This window comes from Staurois parvus, unplaced genomic scaffold (genome assembly GCF_062004578.1).
Source record: "Staurois parvus isolate SC_StPar_1 unplaced genomic scaffold, SC_StPar_1.0 ptg000758l, whole genome shotgun sequence".
In the NCBI taxonomy this organism is placed as follows: domain Eukaryota; kingdom Metazoa; phylum Chordata; class Amphibia; order Anura; family Ranidae; genus Staurois; species Staurois parvus.
The window spans coordinates 1775317-1798697 of NW_028318554.1; the positions used below are offsets into that span (position 1 = coordinate 1775317).

Here is a 23381-nt window from a genome sequence, read left to right on the forward strand (position 1 = left end):
CCCCGGACCCTGCATTCACTATATCTGGTCTCCCCGGACCCTGCATTCACTATATCCGGTCTCCCCAGACCCTGCATTCACAATATCTGGTCTTCCCGGACCCTGCATTCACAATATCTGGTCTGCCCTGACCCTGCATTCACAATATCTGGTCTGCCCAGACCCTGCATTCACTATATCTGGTCTGCCTGGACCCTGCATTCACTATATCTGGTCTCCCCGGACCCTGCATTCACTATATCTGGTCTCCCAGGACCCTGCATTCACTATATCTGGTCTCCCAGGACCCTGCATTCACTATATCTGGTCTCCCCGGACCCTGCATTCACTATATCCGGTCTCCCCGGACCCTGCATTCACTATATCTGGTCTCCCCGGACCCTGCATTCACTATATCTAGTCTCCCCGGACCCTGCATTCACTATATCCGGTCTCCCTGGACCCTGCATTCACTATATCCAGTCTCCCCGGACCCTGCATTCACTATATCTGGTCTCCCACAGTACACACAACATGGAAGTGCAATTATTTCAGTAAATATAAACTGCTAAATACCTTTTCTCATCAGCAGTATATAGCAGTCTTGTGACTTCTCTCAGTGTCCAGCAGAGCACTGGTTAAAGCTTGTAGGAGAAGTTTTCGTTCTCCTCCAATTATCCTATGAGGCTACTATCCCAAGAAAAATAAAAAACCCTCTAGCAATACAAACCAAACTGAGCATGCAGAGTTTGCCCTCAAGGCTCTGTACTATCAGCAGATGGATTGGGGACAGTAGAATAAGGGGAGGATCAGAGAAGACAAAAAATTACACAATGCAGAGGATAACCCCTTAGGTTCCACAGTGAGTATAACAAGCACGCTTTACTGCATCTACAGACTGATTGTACTGCTGTGGGTTTAGTCCCCAGTCACACCAGTGCGAAGTTTAATGTGATTTGATAGTTTCAAATCGCATAACAAGTCACACCCTATTGTTTGTCATATCTGTGCGATTCCGACTCCCCCGGTGTCTCACCGATTTGCAGAGTACTTCATGCACTACTTTTTACAAGTTCAGGTGTGACTCGCATAGACATTTGTACATGAAGTTGCACAGATGTCTTCCAAGTGGCACCTGAAGTCAGACTGACATCCGACTATGAAATTGTGTGAACTCAAGTGAAGTCGCACGATGTCAAAGTCAGATTTGGTGTCACCGAAGACTCTGTAACACGTTAATATCATTAGCGATGGTCTTTGCTATTTTTATTTTCACAATATTTAAATAATTTATTCATACTTTGTAACAATCCTCTGACAGTGTGCACTGTGTGAAATATAATAGTTTTAGGGCATTTTGGATGAAATGTTTTTAGTGAAACAGGTAAGATGATAAACAGATCTTCAATCCTCTATATCTGCCCCACGTGGGAATTTTATAATCAAACCATACGGCCATTAGGGTGACTGTCCATAGACATGCTGCTATAGGATCTGTTTAATTGCATTTGTAATTGGCTAAGGCTGTGTGTCATTGGACAGAACCCCTCCCACTTCTGCTTCAGGGTATAAATTCAGGACAGCAAAAGCTGAACCCTTCACTGAGCAGCTCAGAGATCAACCATGAAGCTCCGTGTGGTCGCAGTCGTGCTGTGCTTGGCAGGTATGACCATGGGAGGCAAACAAGGCACCTGTTCAGGGGGGCACTTTTCAGGGGGACAGTGCCATGGTTTGGAAGGAGGGATGTCAGTGATGTCTCTACAGCAGAGGAATCCAGTGAGGAGTGGGAGTATCAGGCCTCCCCTGGACACTGCCGTCCTCTGGGATCATCTCTCATTCCTGGCTCCCCACCACCATCCACTGCGGAGAGCTCTGACCCTCAGAGAAACCTACAGTCTGGCCGGTTGCACTACATGCTGGGAGTTGTAGTCCTTCCCCTGCCTCCGACCTGCTGCCCCCACAGGAGTGAATTACAATCCTGGCAGGGTGTGGGGACAGGACTACAACTCCCAGCATGCAGTGCGCCTGGCCAGGCTGTAGGCTGCTCTGAGGGTTGGAGGTCTCCACAGTGCATGGTGGTGGGGAGCCAGGACTGAGTGATGATCCTGGAGGACGGCAGTGTCCAGGGGAGGCAGGGATCTCTGTCACAGAGAGGGAAGGGAAATGCGGCTGTGAGGATACATACCGGCAGTACATGGCTGCCCCCCTCGGTCCCCACCCCTCCACCAGGCCTGGTGAGTGGTCTCCATCCTACTGCTGTGTATACTATGGGAGGGGGGGCTAACAGACTGCCAGGTGACTGGCTCATACCACTTCACGCTGCTTGTACCACTAACTGACACCTTCACAGGAAGATGTGGCCAACCACTAAGTTCTGCCCAGCAAATATTGGTGCACTAGAGACAGTGGGGGTGCACTGGGGAGGGGGGGGGGGGTGATTTTTGTGTTTCCTAGGGCAGCACAAAACAAATACACCACTGGGTATGACATTTAACTGTACTATACAATAGCTTTCTGTTTTTTGGTGTGTGGGTTTTTGTGTTTTTTTTTTTTTTCTAATAAATGGTGTCTATTTAACAGTTGGACAATTGTCACAAGCATTTTCCTCATATCGCCTCTAATATCTTAGACTTCCTATGATCGCCAGCTCCATCTAGTGGCCAAAATGTATTATATATCCTAGCTGAGGTGTTTTGTTTAAATATACTGCATTTTGGCCACTAGATGGAGCGGACGATCATAGGAAGTCATAGTGTAAGAGGAAATATGGGTAAAGTGTAACATTCGTGCAGCCTGAGCAAATGCTTCATCCATTGATGAATGTCTTATAAATAGACCCCTAAGTAATGCTAATTAACAATTTTGATTTAATTTGTAAAAATGAAAAATACTCAATAGAAATGCCATACATGGCTGCTTGGCTTCTGTGGAAAATGGAACTTTTCACCAATGTTATTACAAATGGAAGATATAGAACATCCCTATTAATGTCCATTTGAAATCTCTGCTTTTTCACTGCTCTGCTGTATATTATAACAAACTGGATTCCAGGCAAATGTAAGACACAGAATAATGCAAATTATGTATTAATCCGGGCGTTTATTTCTCAGAGGTCCAAGTCACCCCTTGTCTCCATCCCTGAGTTCCACCCCTTACCTACCTCCCAGTACCACCCTTTTAGAGCATACAGAACCAAATATCAATTGGTATGGAATTTGTAATAAGAAAAGCAACAAAATGGATCCCTTGCAGCCAGCAACAATAGTCCCCCAGCATCATCAACAGATCTCTCCACAGCCATCCTCCATAGATCCTCCAGCAGCTAGCAACAATAGATCCCTCCCTCAACAGAGTAGATCCCTTCCTGAAAAAATTGACCACACAACAACATAAGACCCCCCCCAGCAACCATAGAGCCCACACCATCAATGGTAGAAATCCCTAGCATTAGACCCCCTTGCAAAAATAGATCCCTCCAGCAACAGTACATCCTCCCAGCAGACCGCATCAATGGACCGTGCAGTACTCCCCACCACCCCTTGCCATTTCATACATTCCGTGCTGGAGGTTCCCCCGTGTTCCAGCTGAAAAGGTCCTGATCTTAATACATAATTTAATTTATTTTCTAATGCAATTTGATCTGATATTAGCTACTCAAAGTCCCAGCAGAGCTTAGACTGGGAGAGGGACTGTACAGCAGAGCTTATAACAGGGGAGAGAGAAGCTTACAAAGGAGCCAGTTAGCTCTACTGCAATGTCCATGTGTTGGCAAGAGAGAATCTTGATAAGAGATGAGCTCATCAGTCTGCTGCTTCTCCTTTACTGTCCAGTCAAAGGTTGAGGGAGGGACATTAACTTAAAGTGGTGTTAATTGCAACAAAGAAAACAGTGGCTCTTCTGTCCTGCCAGCTGCATGGCAGAGCTGTGTAAATCTCAGATCTGGGTGAACAGAGCTACATATCCTTTGTGTAAAATGCACCTTTATATATTTCCTGTGTTTAGAGCCTGGAGTTGAGCTTTAAGCAATCTGCTGTTGTAGTGGATGTACAATAAATGGTTCTATTCTCAATCTTTGACTGCAGTTGCCTTTGTTGACAAGATTGTTGGTTTCACCTGCACCAAGACCGCCGCTCCCTACCAGGTGTACTTGAACTACGACAGCCAATTCTGTGGGGGGACCCTGATAACTGACCTGTGGGTGATCTCTGCTGCTCAATGCTACAAACCGTAAGAGCAATTTCTCTCCTTTAAACCCTGTATTTTTCCTGTTCAACAGTCCTCAGCATAGCTCTCTGCATAAATACAAGGTGCTCAGGGGTGGGGCTAGGATTTTCTCCCTGTGGTAGGTGGTCCTGGCAGATGCAGAAAGTGGTACTGTCATGTTGACATCAGCATAGCTCTGCATAAATACAAGGTGCTCAGGGGTGGGGCTAAGATGCTCTGCAATCACTCTATCCTTAGTCCTATTGGTTGAATAATGCTAGGAAAACTGAGGACATCTTGTGGGTAAAGAGGTACTGTAGGCAGCAGATTTGTGGTGTGTGGGTTTTTTTTTGTTTAATGGGGGCCCATTAAAAAAATGCCCCCTGAAGTTTTAATCTTCCCCAATTAATTACCGTATTGAATTTAACTGCTAAAATTGAGCACCTAAAGGCACACTGGTGCGATGTTAAAGACATGACGTAAACTACATAAAGAATAAAGATCATTTTAGCATGTGATAAATAAAGATGTATGTTTGGCTAACTTATTTCAGGAGCTTTCGGGTCAGACTAGGTGAATACAGCCTTTCCTTGAATGAGGTCACCGAGCAGTTCATCTACTCCACCAAGGTCATCATACATGAAGACTACAACTCCTCAACTCTGGAAAATGATGTCATGTTGGTCAAACTCTCCAGGGCAGCCTTTTACGATGGCTATGTCCATGCCGCACGTCTGCCCATTGGCTGCGCTGCCACCGGTACCAACTGTCTGATCTCCGGATGGGGCAACACTCTGAGCAGCAGAAGTAATTCACAAAGTATTTCCTAGTCTTGAGGCCATCTAAATCTTGGAAAGTATCATACTTAAAGATTTTTACTCTGTACCCAGGCTGAATATCTTCTTGCCATGGGAACTCTGCCATACTGAAGTTTCTATCTGCCAAACCCAGCTCTGATGAAGGGAGCACCCTTCGAAACGCGTTAGCCTTCATCCCCCCCCCCTTTTTGGGTTACCTGTAACCCTGTTTGGATTATGGTTACTTGTTATACAATCATTTTGTGAGTATATTTCCTTAAAAAAATTAGTCACTATTTATTGAGGTAATGCGCAAGGTTTGTGCGCTCTTTCATCTTCCTCTACAGTTTTAAGCTTCCCCAGCTTCATGATAGAGCTGCACAACCTCTGATCACCAGCGGATGAACACACAACACGCTGCTTGTCACTAACGCCTGTTTGATCTGAGTCTTTGAGCACAGGAGATAATGGATCAATAACCCTAAACCGTGTTAAATCTTGGAAAGATCAAATGTGGAAGATTAATTTTATGCTGACCTATATTTTTGTTTTATTTCCCTTTCAGCTGATTATCCAGATCTTCTGCAATGTCTGAATGCCCCAATTTTGTCCACTAGCGAGTGCCAAAACTCTTACCCCGGTGAAATCGCTGAAAATGTGTTCTGTGCTGGCTATCTGGCCGCTGGAAAAGACTCCTGCCAGGTAATCTGTGACTTTTGTATGTCTGTCTGTGAGTAGGGTAGTACTAAATCCTCAAATGTACAAAAATATAAAAAAAGGGAAAATCTGGTTTTGAGGTACCAGAGACAAACAAATATGATGTATATCCTAGCCCCACCCCTGAGCACCTTGTATTTATCTCTATCTCTTTACATCAGGATTCCCACACAGGGGGGTCAGCTTTACACGGCATTTAAAGCAAAAACTGCCTTCTGGCTATTTAGCAGCTCCCATTGGGCTACACAGCTCTCAGCCTGGGATGCATTTCAATCCAGAACACAGCACTATGCTTCTGCACCACTGAAACGCCAGTTGTCAGCCTGGTCATGCACATGTCTGCTCCCTTTAGTGCTGGCCTATGCCCTGGGCAGGTGACTGGGTGGGGCCCTGAACGGTAGACAACCCCTTGATTATAAAGGCTGTGCGCTCCTAGACACACAGCCTGCTGGTCCTCAGTAAAACTTGGAACTTCATCCCTCCAAAGACTCCTTGAAGCCTCTAAATTCCAGAACCCAATGCAAGAGTTGCAAAATACAGAGAAAAGTGGAAGACCAGTTTTCTCTGCTTGGAGCACCCATTCTGGAAGACCTCAATCTGTATTAATGAAAACCCTGTGTGCCTATTTTTTTTCATTTACCGGTACTTTTCTGTTTCTTTTCAGCAATAGATCACATCTAATAGTGATCTATCGCTGGCTGCAATAGATCACTCTAGCATTGATCTAGTGCTGTAGCTACAGGCTAGATAGAGGTGTAACAGCTCTGTGGTGGTCTCTATACTCAAAGGAAGCGCTGTAATGTCACTGTATTCCCCATGTAAACACAACAATGAACTGTTACATTCATGCCTACAATGCAAAAAAAATGAAACCTTAAAATCTCCTGCGCTTGAATAGAGCAACCTACCACTAAGCTCCTAACACCCCCCCTTCAATAAAGTGTAAAACAACAATAAATAATAAATGGTGCAGCGCTGAATAAATGCTAGATCAATATACAATCAAACAAATTAAATAAACATAATTTAGTAAAAATTGGTGTATTACTAATTAGTGCTCACACATATAATCAAATTATTAAAGTCATATTAAGTGAATAATATATTTATGCATGTGTATAAAACTCTGTGAAATAATAAAATATATATATCCACTGAAAAAATGTCCCAGCAAAGTAAATATAAATCCGTGATCCACAGCAATGACTCGCATGCAAATATTGTGAATCCAAAAACCTTCTAAAGTGGCCCCTCACCTCCCAATAGTGACCACAAAGGCCAGCTTGCTTTTGGGTAAGTAACTTTCCCAGGAACAATCTCGTCACCACTAGATGAATCCGCCTGGAAATCCACAGGCCTTTATCCTCCTGAGTAGTCCTGTCAGGAATGGACTCGGCACTGGTGGTGGGACTCGCCTGCCATGTGGGCTGCAGTACCAGGGCTGACCAGCGGGTGCTCTCAGCAGCCAGAAGCTCACTCCAGGCAATCAGCCAACACCTGGGGCTGATTGCAGGGGGTGTATTTAAGGAATGGCCAGACCTGTGATCAGGGCCTTGGTGTATGTTTTCCCATGAGCCCCTGTACCTGGTATCCTGTGTTCCTGCCTCGTTGCTGACCCTGCTTGATCCTGACCTCTGCTGACCGTCTCCTGTTGAACCCCTGGCTTGCCTGACCATCCTGCCTGATCCCCTGTACCACGCTGTCCGTGAGTTACTGAACCCGGCTTGTGACCCTGACTATTCTCTGCCTGCTCCCCCTGTACCACGCTGCCCGCACGATACCGACCCAGCTAGTCTGACCTCGCCTACTTCTGACAGTCGCCCGTCCATCCCGCTCGGATCGGGATCTGTCATCCCCTTCACAGCAGGCTCAACCCGGGCACATACCCTCAGCAGGACCCCTCTGCCACCGCCGGGGGTGCCCAGGAACGCGACCTGGTTTCAGTCTTGCACCAAGTCCATCCCCACCATCAGGGGCCCTGGTGAAAAGGCAGACTGGGACTTAGACTCTGCATCCTGGGAAACCCCGTGCCGTGGACCACTAGAGATCCCGTTGGGCGGAGCCTGACAGTACCTTGCAGCCTGCCTGACCATTCCACCTCTCCAGCCCTGACTACGCCTGTGTTCCTGAGGCCTGCTACTTCCCTGTGTCAGTCCACACATTTCTGGTCACACCCGAATCCCTAACTCCACACCCCTGGTACTTGTCTCAGTAGTTCACCCACACAGGATCATGATAAAACAGATACTGATTTACACTATGGAGGATCTTTATCCGTTTTTATCATGATCCTTTAGATCATGAGAGCCACTTTAGAAGGTTTTTGGATTCACAATATTTGCACGCGAGTCATTGCTGTGGAGCACGGATTTAGTGTGTGTGTGAATATATTATTCACTTAATATGACTTTAATAATTTTTGATTATATGTGAGCACTAATTAGTAATACACCAATTTTTACTAAATCGTGCCTACAATGCGTTCCTATTTTAGGTACTTATATAGCACCGTCAATTTAAGCTGCGCTTTACATATATATTTTACATGCACATCGGTCCCTAACCCTCAAGGGGCGTACAATCTAAGGTCCTTAACTCATTCATACATACACATACTAGGGACAATTTAGACAAATTTACCTACCAGCATGTCTTTGGAGCGTGGAAGGAAACCCATGCAGGCACTGGGAGTACATGCAAACTCCAGGCAGGTGGTGTCGTGGTTGGGATTCGAACAAATGACCCTAGTACTGCCAGGTAGCTTACCATCAGTCTGTATGACAATCGCAAGGCCAGGAGCTTATAGTTCAAGCTCCTGGGATTACTGCTGTGCAACCATCGGCATGGACTTTTTTTTTTTTTTTTTTTCTTTATTCAGTCACATCCTGAATTGAAAACCTTGTCCCCTGCCAGAAGAATCCAGAGAAATTCCCTTCCCTTGTGGGGAAGCAGCGGTCTTTCTGCTGAAGCCTGACACATCCTCTGTTGAGTCAGACTTAATTCTCCAATCAGCAGGGAGAATGAGCTTTGCTGATCTTTGCAGAGGGACCATTACTTCACCACAGAGCAAGGGCCCCACTCTGCAGATGCTGGCAGGGGATAGGCATTTCTGTTTAGGATGTGACTGTTCTTAAAAAGAAAAGAGGTGCCAACTGAGGAGGATTGGAGGGGTAGAGTAAACCAGATCTCAGAGACAGAAAAATTGTTCTATATGCATGAGGACAAGTTGGAGTTGTATAATAAAAAATGGAAAGGCTGGGAAGAATACAGAGAAAAGGAAAAATATATGATGAGATAATATCCCAGGAAGAGGTTTAGGAACAACAGAATAATATGGACATAATCCGAGAAGAGAAAATGTGTGGGGGGGGGGGGGGGGGGGGGGGGAAAGGGAGGGGCTAAGGATAGAGGGGGGGAGGTTCTTGGGCGGGGGATGGTAAAAAAAAGAAAGTTGCATATAAATAAATTATGAGGAGAAAACAATGTTTTTGTTTTTTTTTTTTTCTTTTTTTTTTTTTTTAGACGAGTTTAATAGAAATGTTTTTGTATATGATTTGAAAAATCAATAAATATTTATTAAAAAAAAAAAAGAAAATAACAGCACAGTGAACATCTTTTGAATTTGTTTACCTCTGGAATGTATTTAGCTGCTTTAAACTGAAAGTTCAGTGGGCTTTAAGTCTTAAACAAGATATACCACGGGTTAGCTTTTTTCAACATCAAAGAACCTTTTGAAATACGTTTCTGGTCTCAGGGAACCCCTGCTAGAAATTACTAAACCTACAACTTATGATACATTCATGTGATGGTCAGGGGAAAGAATGTTCCTTACACTTGTGGTCATTGGACAGAATTACCCCTTGTAGATAGCTAAAAGATCAATGGTGTCAGAGGGAACCTGAGTGGTAGAAATTGCTAATTGCCCAAAGAACCGATAGCAACCACTGGAGGAACCTTATGGCTCCATGGAACCCTGCCACAGGTAATTGTTTTCCCAAGGAATTTGCCCTGGAATGAGATCATTTGCCCAGACAGTACTGCTGCAATGATTATGCAAACTCCATTAGTTTTACATCTGCTAAAAATTAGATTGTTTTAGATTTTGGTTTGAAGATGACTATTTGATCTCAATCTGTCTCCTCAGGGTGACTGCGGTGGCCCCATGGTATGTAATGGAGAGCTCCAGGGTATTGTCTCCCGGAGATATGGCTGTGCTCAGAAGAACTGCCCCGGTGTCTACACCAAGGTTTGTGAATACACCGACTGGATCCACAGCATTGTATCTGACGACTAAACCTTTATCCAGAAGGATCCTTTCTTATGATCCCAGAAACAAATTGGAATTGCTATCTGCATCAATGAATAAATTAATGGTCTAAATTAGGGTATTTTTCTTTTGTTGTTTAACATACATTTTTATGTTTCCAATAAGGGTCAGATTGTGTTAATGTTGAGCTCCAGTCAAACCGCTACATTCACAGGTGAGAAAAAGAGTCCTCTTACAAACTTGTATTTGTGTCAATCCAGTCCTGAGGTTAACACAGGTGTGCCGCACAGCCCTGTCTGGCAAGGTAGGAGACTTGATTTCTCCTTGCTGCAATTAAGTAACATGTACAGGTCTTGTCCCTCCTCCAGCCTGTGATTGGACAGTGAAGAAGCAGCAGACTGATGAGCTCATATCACTGTCACTCTGCTGTCTCCTCCTATGAACATGTCCCTTTTTAGCACTACAAGCCAACTGATTTGCTTCTTGTGCTGCTTCTCACTCTCTCAATCTGAGCTTTGCTGTACATGGGTGGCAAAAGGTTAATACCAAATAAATTAGGTACCCAAATGTCTTGCATTAAAAAAGCACCCCAATAAACATTTTTCACTTGTCACAAATGTCCTGGCCTATGGTGAGGCCTAGTACTGTACTCAAACCACATGTGTATGGAGACACAACTCTAGTCCTTGCATGTACAGGTGACTCCTTAGGAACCACCTTAAAATAAGAAACTTGGGGCAATGATCCAGCACCAGCTTAAACTGAAAGGCAAGAATTAAAAGATGGAGGAGCTGCATACTCACCAAGATATTAAAGCAGCTGCTGAAAGGGCTTAAAAAAAAAACAGAGGGTTTGCTATCACTTTAAAGTAGGGGTGGGCAACTCTGGCACTCCAGCTGTTGAACTACACATCCCATGAGGCACTGCAAAACTGACAGTTACAAGTGTGACTACCAGAGGCATGATGGGACTTGTAATTCTACAACAGCTGGAGGGCCACAGTTGCCCACCTTTGCTGTAAAGGGTTACCTTAGCTATAGGAGATGCACACAGGGTTATAAAACATAGTCCCTATTAATCCCCCACCTCCCCTCCCACTGGCCAGTGAATATCTGTTGGAAGCCAGTGTTGGGGCCCGAAGTTTAAGTTGGAAAACTCTAAACAGAGTTTTGTAATCCGAGCAAGGAGGGCACTCTTCAAATCCATGGGGGTCCCAGAAAGGGGTAGCACTGTCCATTTAAGCAGAAATTTGACAATGGTGGCCAAAGACCTCTCACCACTTCAGCTTCTATCACAAAGGGCCCTACCTCTCCTGGGTCGAGTGAAACAGAGTCACTGGATTTTGACTAAGCAATTCTGGCAGTCTCTGACATGTCAGTAGCAGTTGGATATCTGGAGTAATCCTTGGTCGCAGTCTCCACAGATTTCCAGTGGTAGCCCCAAGCAGGAGGCCTCACACATTTAGCAGCAGACCTCAGGGGCAGCAGTGATCAGGGTGGCAAAAGACGTCTCTGGAGCAGACAGCAGCCATGGTCTCAAAGGAGCAGGGTAGGCTTTTAGGAAGTGTACCACACAGGGTCCCCTCTCTCATAACAATGCTCCCTCACTCCCCATGTGAGACTGCCTCCCAGTGTTGGTTTTCACAGTTAACCCTCCTTCCTCAGCAATTACCCCTTCTGGGACCTGTAGTCCCTCTCAGCCTTTCTGTAGTTTGGGCCACTTTCCTGGGGACTACATCCTCCATGAGTCCTTGAAGCTCCCAGCATTACTGAGCGATCCTCCGTTCCTGCTGAGTGACAGCACTCCCACAGCTGAAGCAGAAGACAATAGGAATCCTTCTCCCTGTAGAGGGGGGAGGAATTGCAGCAGCAGAGGAAATGGTAAAAGAAAACAGAGTGCACACTAGCCTAGCACATTACCTTAAATAACATTTATTGATACAAGGTGATAGGTAATCACTTTTTATCAATAATTGTTATTTAAGGTAATGCACTAGACCAGTGCACCATTTGTTTTCTTTGTATCCGGTGTCTTTGGACTTCCCCATTTCTTTGAGGGCAGCAAGATGTGCGCTATCCAGGATGGATCCATACCCTTTATCAAGTTCACTCCCAAGTGCAGGAGTATTTGTGCTTTTCATTCAGGAAACGGTTACAACTGGCTCGACTTGCTAAATGGTGAAATGAGTCCTGATTATACATGTTTTTCTGCTAACCTGATTCATTGAAATGTAAGCACTCCAGAGTGACATCATACTGTATATGGTTTTACTTAAGCACTTACTATAAGTTAGAAGCCACAGGCAAGATTCCTTGGAAATGCATGCAGACACCCCTCTGTTTAGGACAACACCATCTCTTCCTTTCATCTATGACAGATAGATAATAATATGAGGAAGATTATGAATGTGTTGTAATAATCCTGCGCTTCTCTTAATATTATGTGTACAGTTTGTAAGAACAAATGAATGAAATCCCAAGAACTCCAAACCCAAAAAACATAAACAAATGAAAATACCTGCCAACAGAAGGCTGTAAACATAAAAAAGTGTTCCCACAATATCAAGAAATAAAAACGATATACCGGTAATACAGAACCAGGGCCGGACTGATAACTCATGGGGCCCATGTCCTCGCCCACACTCAAACCACACCAAAAAAATCCTATGAAAGGTACCAGGGGCATCTCATGGGGCACCCGGACAGTGCCCGAGCACCCGAATGGTCAGTCCGCCCCTGTACAGAACTATGCTGCACCAACTATTATATTCCGTGAATGTGCAAATACATTTTTCCCTTATATCTTAGTAATCAGTGTATACAAATAAAACAATATACCATTTCAAAATTAAGCATCTTTTGTATTGCTTGCACATGAAGTGTCTATATTCTGCTTCTCCACCACACGCTTTTTATTTCCTCAGTACTCCATATATCAGTCTACGTTGTAGTGACTCCCACCATCTCTGTGCCTATGTGCTTACCTCCAACTTTGGACCTGTATAAATCAGCTCAACCTCACCTTCCCCTCTGGAGATCACTACAAATGCTGCTCTGGTGCTACCTCTGGCGGTGTTCCTTCCTGTGGTCTTATTATGTATGAAGTATATTACATTAGGAAGAATGGACATGTGGTCCCTTTAAGAGTTCAGACTGGCCCTCACATATACTCTGCAAATATGCTCACAGACAAATGGGGGCCCCACATTGTGTAGTGTGTTTAAACCGCTTTGGAGCAATAGGAAGAGCCAGCAACTCTGATGTCCATATTAAAGTCTTTATTTGTTACAAGGTAGAGACATAAAAAAAAAGCGTTTCGGCAAGTCGCTTTGACCACAGGACATATATACAAACATGCTCCACCCAACAATTATGTAATTAAAGAATTAAAATCACAAAAAAAACAAACAAGGATGGCAGTTCCGTGCAACAATGGAGACTCATGTAGATAGTATAAACATATATAGTTACATAGTCTGGTTGAAAAAAAAGACAAAAGTCCATCCAGTTCAAGCATTAAACAAAAAAAAAAGTTATAATCCTACACCCACAGTTGATCCAGAGGAAGGCAAAAAAAAAAACCCAGCAAAGCACGATCCAATTTGCTGCTGCAGGGGACAAAAATCCTTCCTGATCCCCCGAGTGGCAATCAGATATTCCCTGGATCAACTTTACCTATAAATGATATATCCAGTTATATTCTGTCTATCTAAGAAACAATCCAGAACTTTTCTTAACCGCCTTCCGCCCGCCATATAGTAATATGACAGTTAATATTAAATAAAGTGGTTTTAACACACTACACAGTGTGGGGCCCCCATTTGTCTGTGAGCTTATTTGCAGAGTATATGTGAGGGCCGGTCTGAACTCTTCAAGGGACCACATGTCCATTCTTCCTAATGTAATATACATCATACATAATAAGACCACAGGAAGGGACACCGCCAGAGGTAGCACCAGAGCAGCATTTGTAGTGATCCCCAGAGGGGAAGGCAAGGTTGAGCTGATTTACACAGGTCCAAAGTTGGAGGTAAGCACAAAGGCACAGAGATGGTGGGAGTCGCTACTGGTATTATATTGGTATATTCTAAGCCAGTCTTCCTCAACCTTTTCAACACAGAGGAACCCTTGAAATAACTTTCCGGTCTCAAGGAACCCCGGTTAAAAATGACTATATCTACAACACATGATACATTAGTGTGATGGTCAGTGGATAGATTGTTCCATACACTCCTGGAGGAATTACACTCTTACAGATAGCTAAATGTATCAGTAGCTTCAGTGGGAATTTATCTAAGAGGCATAAAGTGCTCATTGCTCAAGGAACCCCTAGCAACCTCTGGAGGAACCCCACGTCTATTCTTCCTAATGTAATATACTTCATACATAATAAGACCACAGGAAGGAACACCGCCAGAGATAGCACCAGAGCAGCATTTGTAGTGATCCCCAGAGGGGAAGGCAAGGTTGAGCTGATTTACACAGGTCCAAAGTTGGAGGTAAGCACATAGGCACAGAGATGGTGGGAGTCACTACGACGTGGATTGATATGTGGAATACTGAGGAAATAAGAAACACGCGTGGTGGAAAAGCAGAATATAGGAACGTTATTGTGCAAGCAATATACCAAATGCTTCATTTTGAAATGGTATATTGTTTAGTTTGTATACACTGAATACTGAGATATATGAGAAAAATTCTTTATTTGCACATTCACTGAATATAGGAGTTGGCACAGCATAGATATATATTATATTGTTATTAAATATAAACAAGATTACAATGGCTTTAAAGCAGAACTCCAGCCTTACTTGTGTCTGTCCCAACTACTTCTATTGCCTTTCTGATGTGAATGGGGCATTTCTCTGGCCTGGGGCTGGGAGTCACAAGGAGCCCCCGGTGATGTGCCCCCAGGGGGTGCTGTCCCGGGGATGACGGTAAAACACTTTTGCATTGCACCATATCATGGTGTTTCACTAGCACTTGGTCACTTCACTATAAGCTTTTCTTACATCATGCCTTTGTGTGCATTTTGGCCAGCCAGGGCAATTTTTATACTGAGAAAAAAAAAAAAGAAAAAACTGGTCACCTACCCAGGTCTATAACTGGCTTTTTACACAGTGAACATGGAAGGCGTCACAAAGTAAAAAATAGGACTATCCAGTTCAACTTGCCAGCCTACCCCAGTCTAATCACAGCTATTGTCGGCAAGGAACATGGATAAGTATAACTTATCAAAAGAGGGGGATAAGAAAGCCAGTTCAAACTGCCAGACAGTTAGCCAACTATCAAAAACCAAATTAACCTGTCTAAGAACATGCGTTTAAAAACAGGGGTTTAGTTAGCACACATTTGCAAATACATACGTAAGCCACAGAGCCACATCACGGCACCCTGAGTATCCGTGGTCCTAACTCTATAAATCTTGAGAGTCCTCACAATGGAGGCACATGCATTTAAATGGATAGAAACAAGGGCAGGTGAACCTAAGGGAGCCCACCCCTCATTAAGGTCATGGGAGCGCACCTGACACCCAGCATGTAGCACAACGGCAGCCAGGGTGTCCAATGCACCCACTGAACCTCCAAAATTAACATACAAAGAAAAAACTGGTCACCTACCCAGGTCTATAACTGGCTTTTTAACCCCTTGCCTACCAGGCACTTATACCCCCTTATTTACCAGGCCAATTTTCAGCTTTCAGCGCTGCCGCACTTTGATTGACAATTGCGCGGTCATGCAACATTGTACCCATATGAAATTTTGATCATTTTTTTCTCACAAATAGATATTTAATCGCCACTGGGCGCTTTACTTTTTGCGTTATAAATAAAAAAAGTGCAAAAAATTTGAAAGAAAAAAAAAAAGTTTCTTTCTTTTATAAAATTTTTCAAACAGGTATTTTTTCTCCTTCACTGATGTGCGTTGATGAGGCAGCACTGATGGGCACTGATAGGCAGCACTAAAGGGCACTGATAGGCAGTACTAATGAGGTGGCACGGATAGGCGGCACTGATAGACAGCACTAATGAGGTGTCACGGATAGGCGGCACTAATATGCAGCACTGATAGGCGGCACTGATAGGTGACACTGATTATGGGTACTGATAGACGGCACTGACTGGCATCACTGCTGGGCACTGACTGGCGGCACTGCTGGGCTGCACTGGTGGGCAGCACTGGTGGATGGGCACAGGTGGGTGGCACTGGTGGGCACAGGTGGGTGGGCACAGGAGGGTGGCACTGCTGGGCACAGGTAGGTGGCACTTCTGGGCACAGGTAGGTGGCCCTGCAGAGTGGCACAGGTGGGTGCACTGCTGGGCACAGGTGGGTGATCTGCTGGGCACGGGTGGGCGGAGCTAGTGGGCGCACTGCTGGGCACAGGTGGGCGGAACTTGCGGGTGGCACTGCTGGGCACCGATCATCAGGGCACTGATCATCAGTGCCCTGATGATCGGTGCCGATCCCCGCTCTGACAACTGCCGGTTCTCGGCAGTACTTTCCTCACGATCTGACAGCGTGAGGAAAGTGCAGCCAAGAACCGGCACTTGCATTTCCCTCTGATCAGCGTGTCATTGGACACCGCTGATCACGTGGTAAAAGGCCGCTGTGATTGGCCTTTTACCACAGCACGTGATCAGCTGTGTCCATAGGACACAGCGATCACGGAGATTGCTGGGTGCGCGCCCCCTGGGGCGCGCAGGAGAGCGCGTTCTGGGAGGACGTCATATGACATCCACTCAGAACTGGCCGGCCGCAGTGTAGCCGTCATTCGGCTATCTGCGGTCGGCAGCTAGTTAAACAGTGAACATGGAAGGCATCACAAAGTAAAAAATAGCTTTTCTTACATCATGCCTTTGTGTGTATTTTGGCCAGCCAGGGCAATTTTTATACTGGCAAAAGGGCCTGCTGTGTATTGCACATGGCACTTTTTTATTTTTGTTTTGTTGTTTGTCACTTATTAATTCATAAGCACTTAAACTGGTATTATATTGGTATATTCTAAGCCAGCCTTCCTCAACCTTTTCAACACAGAGGAACCCTTGAAATAACTTTCCGGTCTCAAGGAACCCCGGTTAAGAATGACTATATCTACAACACGATACATTAGTGTGATGGTCAGTGGATAGATTGTTCCATACACTCCTGGAGGAATTACACTCTTACAGATAGCTAAATGTATCAGTAGCTTCAGTGGGAATTTATCTGAGAGGCAGAAAGTGCTCATTGCTCAAGGAACCCCTAGCAACCTCTGGAGGAACCCTAGGGCTCCATAGTACCCTATATGAGAATCCCTGATCTAAGTGCGGGGAGTAGAGTGTGATTTGGGTTTTTGCTTGTCTGGAGGAGTAAGTTGACTGCAGCTGCTGCGGGATTGTTCGTTTAGGGTGCATTAGTAATAATATTGTTAATAACATTATTATTATGATTATCACTTTATTGCGGTTTTTAGGTACTGAATATATTTTGTATTGTTACTACATTGCATGTGTTTTTTTGGAGGTTATTTTTGTGTGTGTTTGCCCATAGACAGGGTCAAGATCATCGGGGGAAGTTCTGTGGCCTTTGGGTCTTTTGCCTCTCCCAATTTGGAGGGGTCTCTTCAGGGGAGTCCCTCACCAACCACTTGTTGGATCAGTTTTGGCTGGTCCCTAAGGAGTGGGGTCCACCTGGCTTGGGTTTAGGAAGACCATGTCATACCTTGCGTCTGTCAGAAGTCTTGAGCCTCAGGAAGTTCAGGGTTAGTGGTCCTTTCTCTTCAGAGGATTGGCCATACTGTACTCTGTGATTTCACGGTTCACTTTTTTGTACACGGGTTCACGGCAGAGCATCAGAGAAAAATCTGCTTCTGCCTCTGGTGTTTGATGAAAAACTGTGTTGCTCTGCAAACTTCTCCCTTTGCCCTCCACACTGTAAGCCACTGAATTTGCAATTGATGTGCATTTCACATTCACACTTCCTGTCTGCAGATATCCAGTTGGGAGGGTGGTAAAAACATGGGGCTGAGCCACCCCTCCAGATTCCCTTACCCTTAAGCTGCAAAGGCAGCAAATGTGGGTATTCTTATGATATGGCCACGTTTTGCTTTATGGCCAAGGCAAAAATGATCCCTCCTGTCACATTCAGCAGGCAGTACTGCCTCCCCATTCAAGCAAATGAGGCCGTGCCACAGCTGTGTACAGTGCAACGCAGTGTGTATCAGTTTAGATAGGCATGATGCCTACTAAATATTAATTACTGTTGAAAGGAGGTTACCATAGTGATGTACTGACTCCACCTGGTTTTATCCCACAGGCCAGTGTGGATCAGACTGAAAGGATCTGGAATAGCCATGCAACTTTCTTTCCATTTTTAAGGTAGAAAATGTCAGATACATATTCAAATAAGGGCATTAAGCTGTACACTATGGGAAGCATAAAAATATAGATTGCTGCAGAATGGAATTCTGTTTTAAACACAATAAAAAATGAGAAGATCCTTCCTCATTGCATTAAAAATGTGTTATTGACTTTGTGTTCGTTGGAGAGATTTCTCATCATTTCTTTACCTGGGTCTCTACCTACTCTAGCCCACATGAAAAGAAATTGGGGGCTGAATTCGGGCTTCAATAAATAAAAGAAAAAAAAAAGACCATACTAGATCCAGCTTCAGATTTTTTTCCAAATTGTTTAAGTTTCACCTATCGGCTGTTTAGGAGGATGGGTGGGGCTTATTTAACTCCTTGGTGCCGATGGTACTCAAATATGCAACCTCTTGGCAGCTGGGCCTTGAAGCTGAGAGGCCGCATATTTGCATACCCGATGTAAACAAACATGTGCTGAGAGCGCGTGTCCTGCACGCTCCCAGCATAGTTACCGGCATCTCACAGAAAGCTCCCGATCTCTACTTGCGATTGGGATCTTTCCGATCATGTGACTGCGGTGAAAGCCAATCACGGTGGTCACATGACCCAAAACCCTGCCCCACCTCCTGGCATCAGAAACCCCTTAAAGGGCCATGTGGTGCCAGCGCCAAGGGGTTAAACATATACAGTGGCTCCCTCCTTCCAGCAGTTTGTGGTCTGTTTCTTGGGGAAGAGATTTCTCATAATTTCTTTACCTGAGTCTCTACCCCTCCTTTCCTACTCTAGCCCACATGAAAAGAAATTGGGGGCTGAATTCGGGTGTCAATAAATAAAAGAAAAAAAAAGGCCATACTAGATCCAGCTTCAGATTTTTTTCCAAATTGTTTAAGTTTCAGCAAGAAATACGAGGCAATATTTGAAGCTTATCATTTGTCTCCAATTGACCACTACCCCACCAGTATTTAGTAACTGATGTGTGTAAATATTGAGCCATTTATGAAGGAACTTAGTTAAGGCAAGACCATAGCAGATAATTGCCAATTTTACTTCAATTAAAAAAAAAACAAGTCATAGTGCTAAATGAAAATTTTTATTTCATGTTTTCCCATTGCAGGGCCCATCAGATGATGACATCGTACACAACAATCATGATATTTTGTGAAAAGATCTCAATTTATAGCTTTTAAAAAAAGGTGGCAAAATAAACCTTGTTGCAGTGTGGGCAATGCTGGATACAGCTGTGGAGGGTTTTGTGGAGTTCAGATTTTGTAGGTGGAAATCTTGGAAAGTATGATGACTCCAGAAATTAGTTGTTGGCGATGGTATCCTCAATCCAGGAGATGTAATTACAGACTTTGGTGTAAACTCCAGGATAATTTGGCAGAGCACAGCCTCTTCCCCAAGACACAACACCTTGGAGCTCTCCATTGACAGCCACTGGTCCACCAGAGTCGCCCTGGATCAAACAAAAAGGGGATTAAAAAGATGTCAGTGTGCCTTCACTAACACACCAACTGTGGACATATAAAGCAATTTCCCCTTCTACCAGACTTGTATAACTTTTCTATAAAACTAATTAAAGAATTGCTGTACTTTTAAAGCACTATGCTCTATAAATAGATTCTTATCACCAGTATGAGGTGGTATCAAAACGTTTTGGGGCTAGTTTTGTAACACGAAAGAGTTAACACATAAGAGTAGCTGCATTGTAAAATGTACATTTTGCAAAGTACAACAAAGGCTTCAGGGATCCATATGGACATGCGTTCTGCTTTCACCTATTGGCTGTCTAGGAGGATGAGTGGGGCTTATTTAACTCCTTGGTGCCGATGGTACTCAAATATGCAACCTCTTGGCAGCTGGGCCTTGAAGCTGAGAGGCCGCATATTTGCATACCCGATGTAAACAAACATGTGCTGAGAGCGCGTGTGCTGAGAGCGCGTGCCCTGCGCGCTCCCAGCATAGTTACCGGCACCTCACAGAAAGCTCCTGATCTCCATTTGCGATCGGATCTTTCCGATCATGTGACAGCCAATCACGGTGGTCACATGACCCAAAACCCTGCCCCACCTCCCGGCATCAGAAACCCCTTAAAGGGCCATGGGGTGCCAGCGACAAGGGGTTAAACATATACAGTGGCTGCCTCCTTCCAGCAGTTTGTGGTCTGTTTCTCCAGTGGTTACATAAGTGTAATGTGTTAATTATTTGTCATATACAAGATTGTATTCCACAAAAGTTAATTTAAAAAGTATTTTCCTGGGGTTTCATTTCTGGTTCTATAGAAATATATTTAATGACTTTGAGTTCACATTCGTTACCTGGCAGGAGTCTTTTCCGCCCTCTGGGAAGCCCAAGCAGATCATGTTCTCTGTAATTTGTCCTGGATAGGACTTCAAGCAGTCGGCGGCAGGCACAACTGGAACATCAACACACTGCAGAAGATCTGGGTTGGATGCTGGGAGAGAAAAAAAAGAGATCTTTCAAACCTCTAAACAAATGAGCACAAATTGAACTCAAGAGAGTAAAAACAAAATAAAAGTCAACTGACAACAAAAATCACCCTATGGGGAAGATTTACTAAAGGCAAATACACTGCACTCTGAAAGTGCAATTGCTCCAGAGCTCAGTAAATTAGGTGAAGCTTCACTTTGCAAAGAATACCCAATCACATGCCAGGAAAATAAAAAAACAAAAACAGCATTTTTGCTTGCACATAAATGGATCGTGGATATTAGAAGAGTTTCCCCTCATTTACTAAGCTCTGGAACAACTGCATTTGCAAAATGTACAGTCTATTTTCCTTTAGTAAATTCACCCCTATGCTTGCACACAGTGGCGTCCCCAGGGGGGTGAGTGCCGCACCCGGTGACACCATCACAGGGGGTGCAGGAGCAGGATGCCAGCAGAGCTTCTGTGCTCTGTGAGGGCCCTGGCCAGTTACTGGGGTGATCCCAGATTCCCAGCACACTGACAGCTGCCTCTGGTGTAGCGGTAAAATGAGTATCTTGTGAAGATATGTATCTCCTGAAGCAACTGCGCATGTGCCGGTTTTAGGCTGAAGAAGCCGACTGCCGTTCTCCGACTTTAGCACAGAGCTGCCACAGTTAACCCCTTACAGGCTGCAAAAGGCTGAAGCTGATCCCGCGGATCACTATGTGTTGCAAGACCAGTTAACCCCGTATAACTTTGCAACCCATAGTGATCCACGGATCGCTTCGGCGGTTTGCAGCCTGTAAGGGGTTAACTGTGGCAGCTCTGTGCTAAAGTCGGAGGATGGCTTCTTCGGCCTGAAACTGGCACATGCGCAGTTGCTTCAGGGGATACATATCTTCACGGGGAAATACTCATTTTACCACTACACCGGCACCGCTCCTTCCTCTCTGTAGGGGTGACACCAAGTGTTACTGCACCGGGTGACACCAACCCTAGGGACGCCTCTGCCTGCATACTCAGTATTAGCTTCTCTTGGGAGGTCTATTTTTTTAAGAAATTTGCTGGACAAATGTCACAAGCATTCACCCAGCTATAACAATGTTTTCCTATATTTTGCACCTACAGGTCATCCATGACATAGTCCCCTGCATGCACTCATACCAAAATCTCCTATTGCAGACCTAACCTTCTGGCAATGATAGATGCCTTGCTGTTGTTGAGAGTACGGGTTCCGTAAAGAAAGATGAGCTCTGATTCTACTTTCTAGATACTTTCTTTGGGCCTAGTGTGTCAGAAACTGTACAAGCCAAAGACAGCCAAGAACCAAATATTTTCAATAGAAGGACAGCAATAGTAGCTACCATAGCTATTACAGCACAGATTTTCTTGAAGGATTGTCTCCTCTGACTTCAGACCTTTCAATATGGTACACATTTTGTGCATGGGGTTCTCTGGTAGTGTGTGGTAGCAGGGCAGCCTTTAGTACTTACCGGTGTTCATGGTGTTCCCCCAGCCAGAGACCAAACACACAGTACCATCAGGTGCACATTGAGATGGGAGAGCGATGGGCTGAACTACGTCACTTAGCTTGGCCGGCTCAGAAAGCTTGATCAACATGATGTCATTGTCAATCGTGTAAGCATTGTACTTCGGATGGCGGATGATCTTTGCCGATTGAATGAACTGTTCTGTTCCATCTACGGCTCTGATGTCATATTCTCCAATTCTGACTTCAATGCGTCTGTACAAGGTGAGAAAAAAAAGCAGACAGGTATTTCAAGGGCTTTCTGGAACTTATGAACATTAGCCACATTTTACATAGTTGAGAAAGTATTAGCAGCTCTTACACATGTATTTTAGGCTTGTAAACAGGTTGGAAACTGCTTAGCAAGTTAGATCCTGGCACAGGCTGAAGGGAGGAACGAGTTAAAAGGCCTTTTGTGTTTCACAAGCTTTAAGGGTCACAGCTAGCCCACCTGTGATATAAAAAGGAGGAAGACTGAGGAGAGCGTTTGTCCGCCTTACTTCAAGTTTGGAGAGGGACTCCGCTGTGAATGCAGAGGATTCCAGAGCACCACCAGAGATGGACTGCACCTGTATGGACTTTTACCTATTCAAGGTTTGCCTGGGTAGCCACTCTTTAATAGTTAGCTTTGATAAATGGGTCATGTTCATATTGAACTGCACTGACAAGGTTTTATGCAGTAAAAGTTATGTTAACTGTATTGAAGTTTTTTTTAAAGGGGTGCATGGAGGTTCTGGTGTACCCAAAAGAACCTGGGTCTGTAAAGTACTATGCGATTTGAAATACATTATGGAAACAGGGTTAAGGAAGAATAATACCATTGCTAAGAGTAACCAAGTACAAGGAACCAGTTGTAGGCATGGTACCTGGTAAAGTGGCACATCCTCCATTAGTGAGGGGGTCACTATTGGACTCCCTCCTCAGCGGTCCTTCTCCCATATCAACTGGGAGAAAATCCTCTTTATGGAGATCCATAAGCTGGTCACAAGGTAAGGAGTTAACATTGAGCATGTTTGAGGTACATGCTATGTGATTGGTGGGACCCCATTCTGTTATTGGGAGTGAAGTAACAGGTGCACTGGATTGGTGGAATGGGTTCACGCTCAGTGAGTCCCTC

At 44.6% G+C, this 23381-nt stretch overlaps 2 protein-coding genes across 2 annotated transcripts in view; one reads left to right on the plus strand and one right to left on the minus strand.

The window, feature by feature from the left end:
* The first annotated feature begins 1595 nt into the window (after positions 1 to 1595).
* LOC149444973 (trypsin-like) lies at positions 1596 to 10062 on the plus strand. Its single transcript, XM_089654351.1, has 5 exons — positions 1596 to 1642; positions 4062 to 4206; positions 4736 to 4989; positions 5545 to 5681; positions 9841 to 10062. The coding sequence occupies exons 1-5, from the start codon at positions 1603 to 1605 to the stop codon at positions 9988 to 9990; spliced, it is 726 nt and encodes a 241-aa protein (XP_089510477.1). The 5' UTR covers positions 1596 to 1602; the 3' UTR covers positions 9991 to 10062.
* Positions 10063 to 19377: 9315 nt separating this feature from the next.
* LOC149444974 (anionic trypsin-2-like) overlaps positions 19378 to 23381 on the minus strand; it is a 37473-nt gene continuing 33469 nt past the window's right edge. Inside the window, exons 10-12 of the mRNA XM_089654373.1 lie at positions 22230 to 22480; positions 20625 to 20761; positions 19378 to 19762 (exon numbers count right to left, since the gene is read on the minus strand). Of these exons, the coding sequence (XP_089510499.1) occupies positions 19613 to 19762; positions 20625 to 20761; positions 22230 to 22480 (538 nt within the window). The 3' untranslated portion in view covers positions 19378 to 19612. The remainder of the gene's footprint in view (positions 19763 to 20624; positions 20762 to 22229; positions 22481 to 23381) is intronic.

Excerpts from the sequence above, each read along its gene's own strand:
- LOC149444973 (XM_089654351.1), top strand. The coding sequence starts at position 1,603 with ATGAAGCTCCGTGTGGTCGCAGTCGTGCTGTGCTTGGCAG. Across the intron at positions 4,990-5,544 it reads CAACACTCTGAGCAGCAGAA|CTGATTATCCAGATCTTCTG; the intron begins GTAATTCACAAA and ends TTTCCCTTTCAG. Across the intron at positions 5,682-9,840 it reads CTGGAAAAGACTCCTGCCAG|GGTGACTGCGGTGGCCCCAT; the intron begins GTAATCTGTGAC and ends CTGTCTCCTCAG.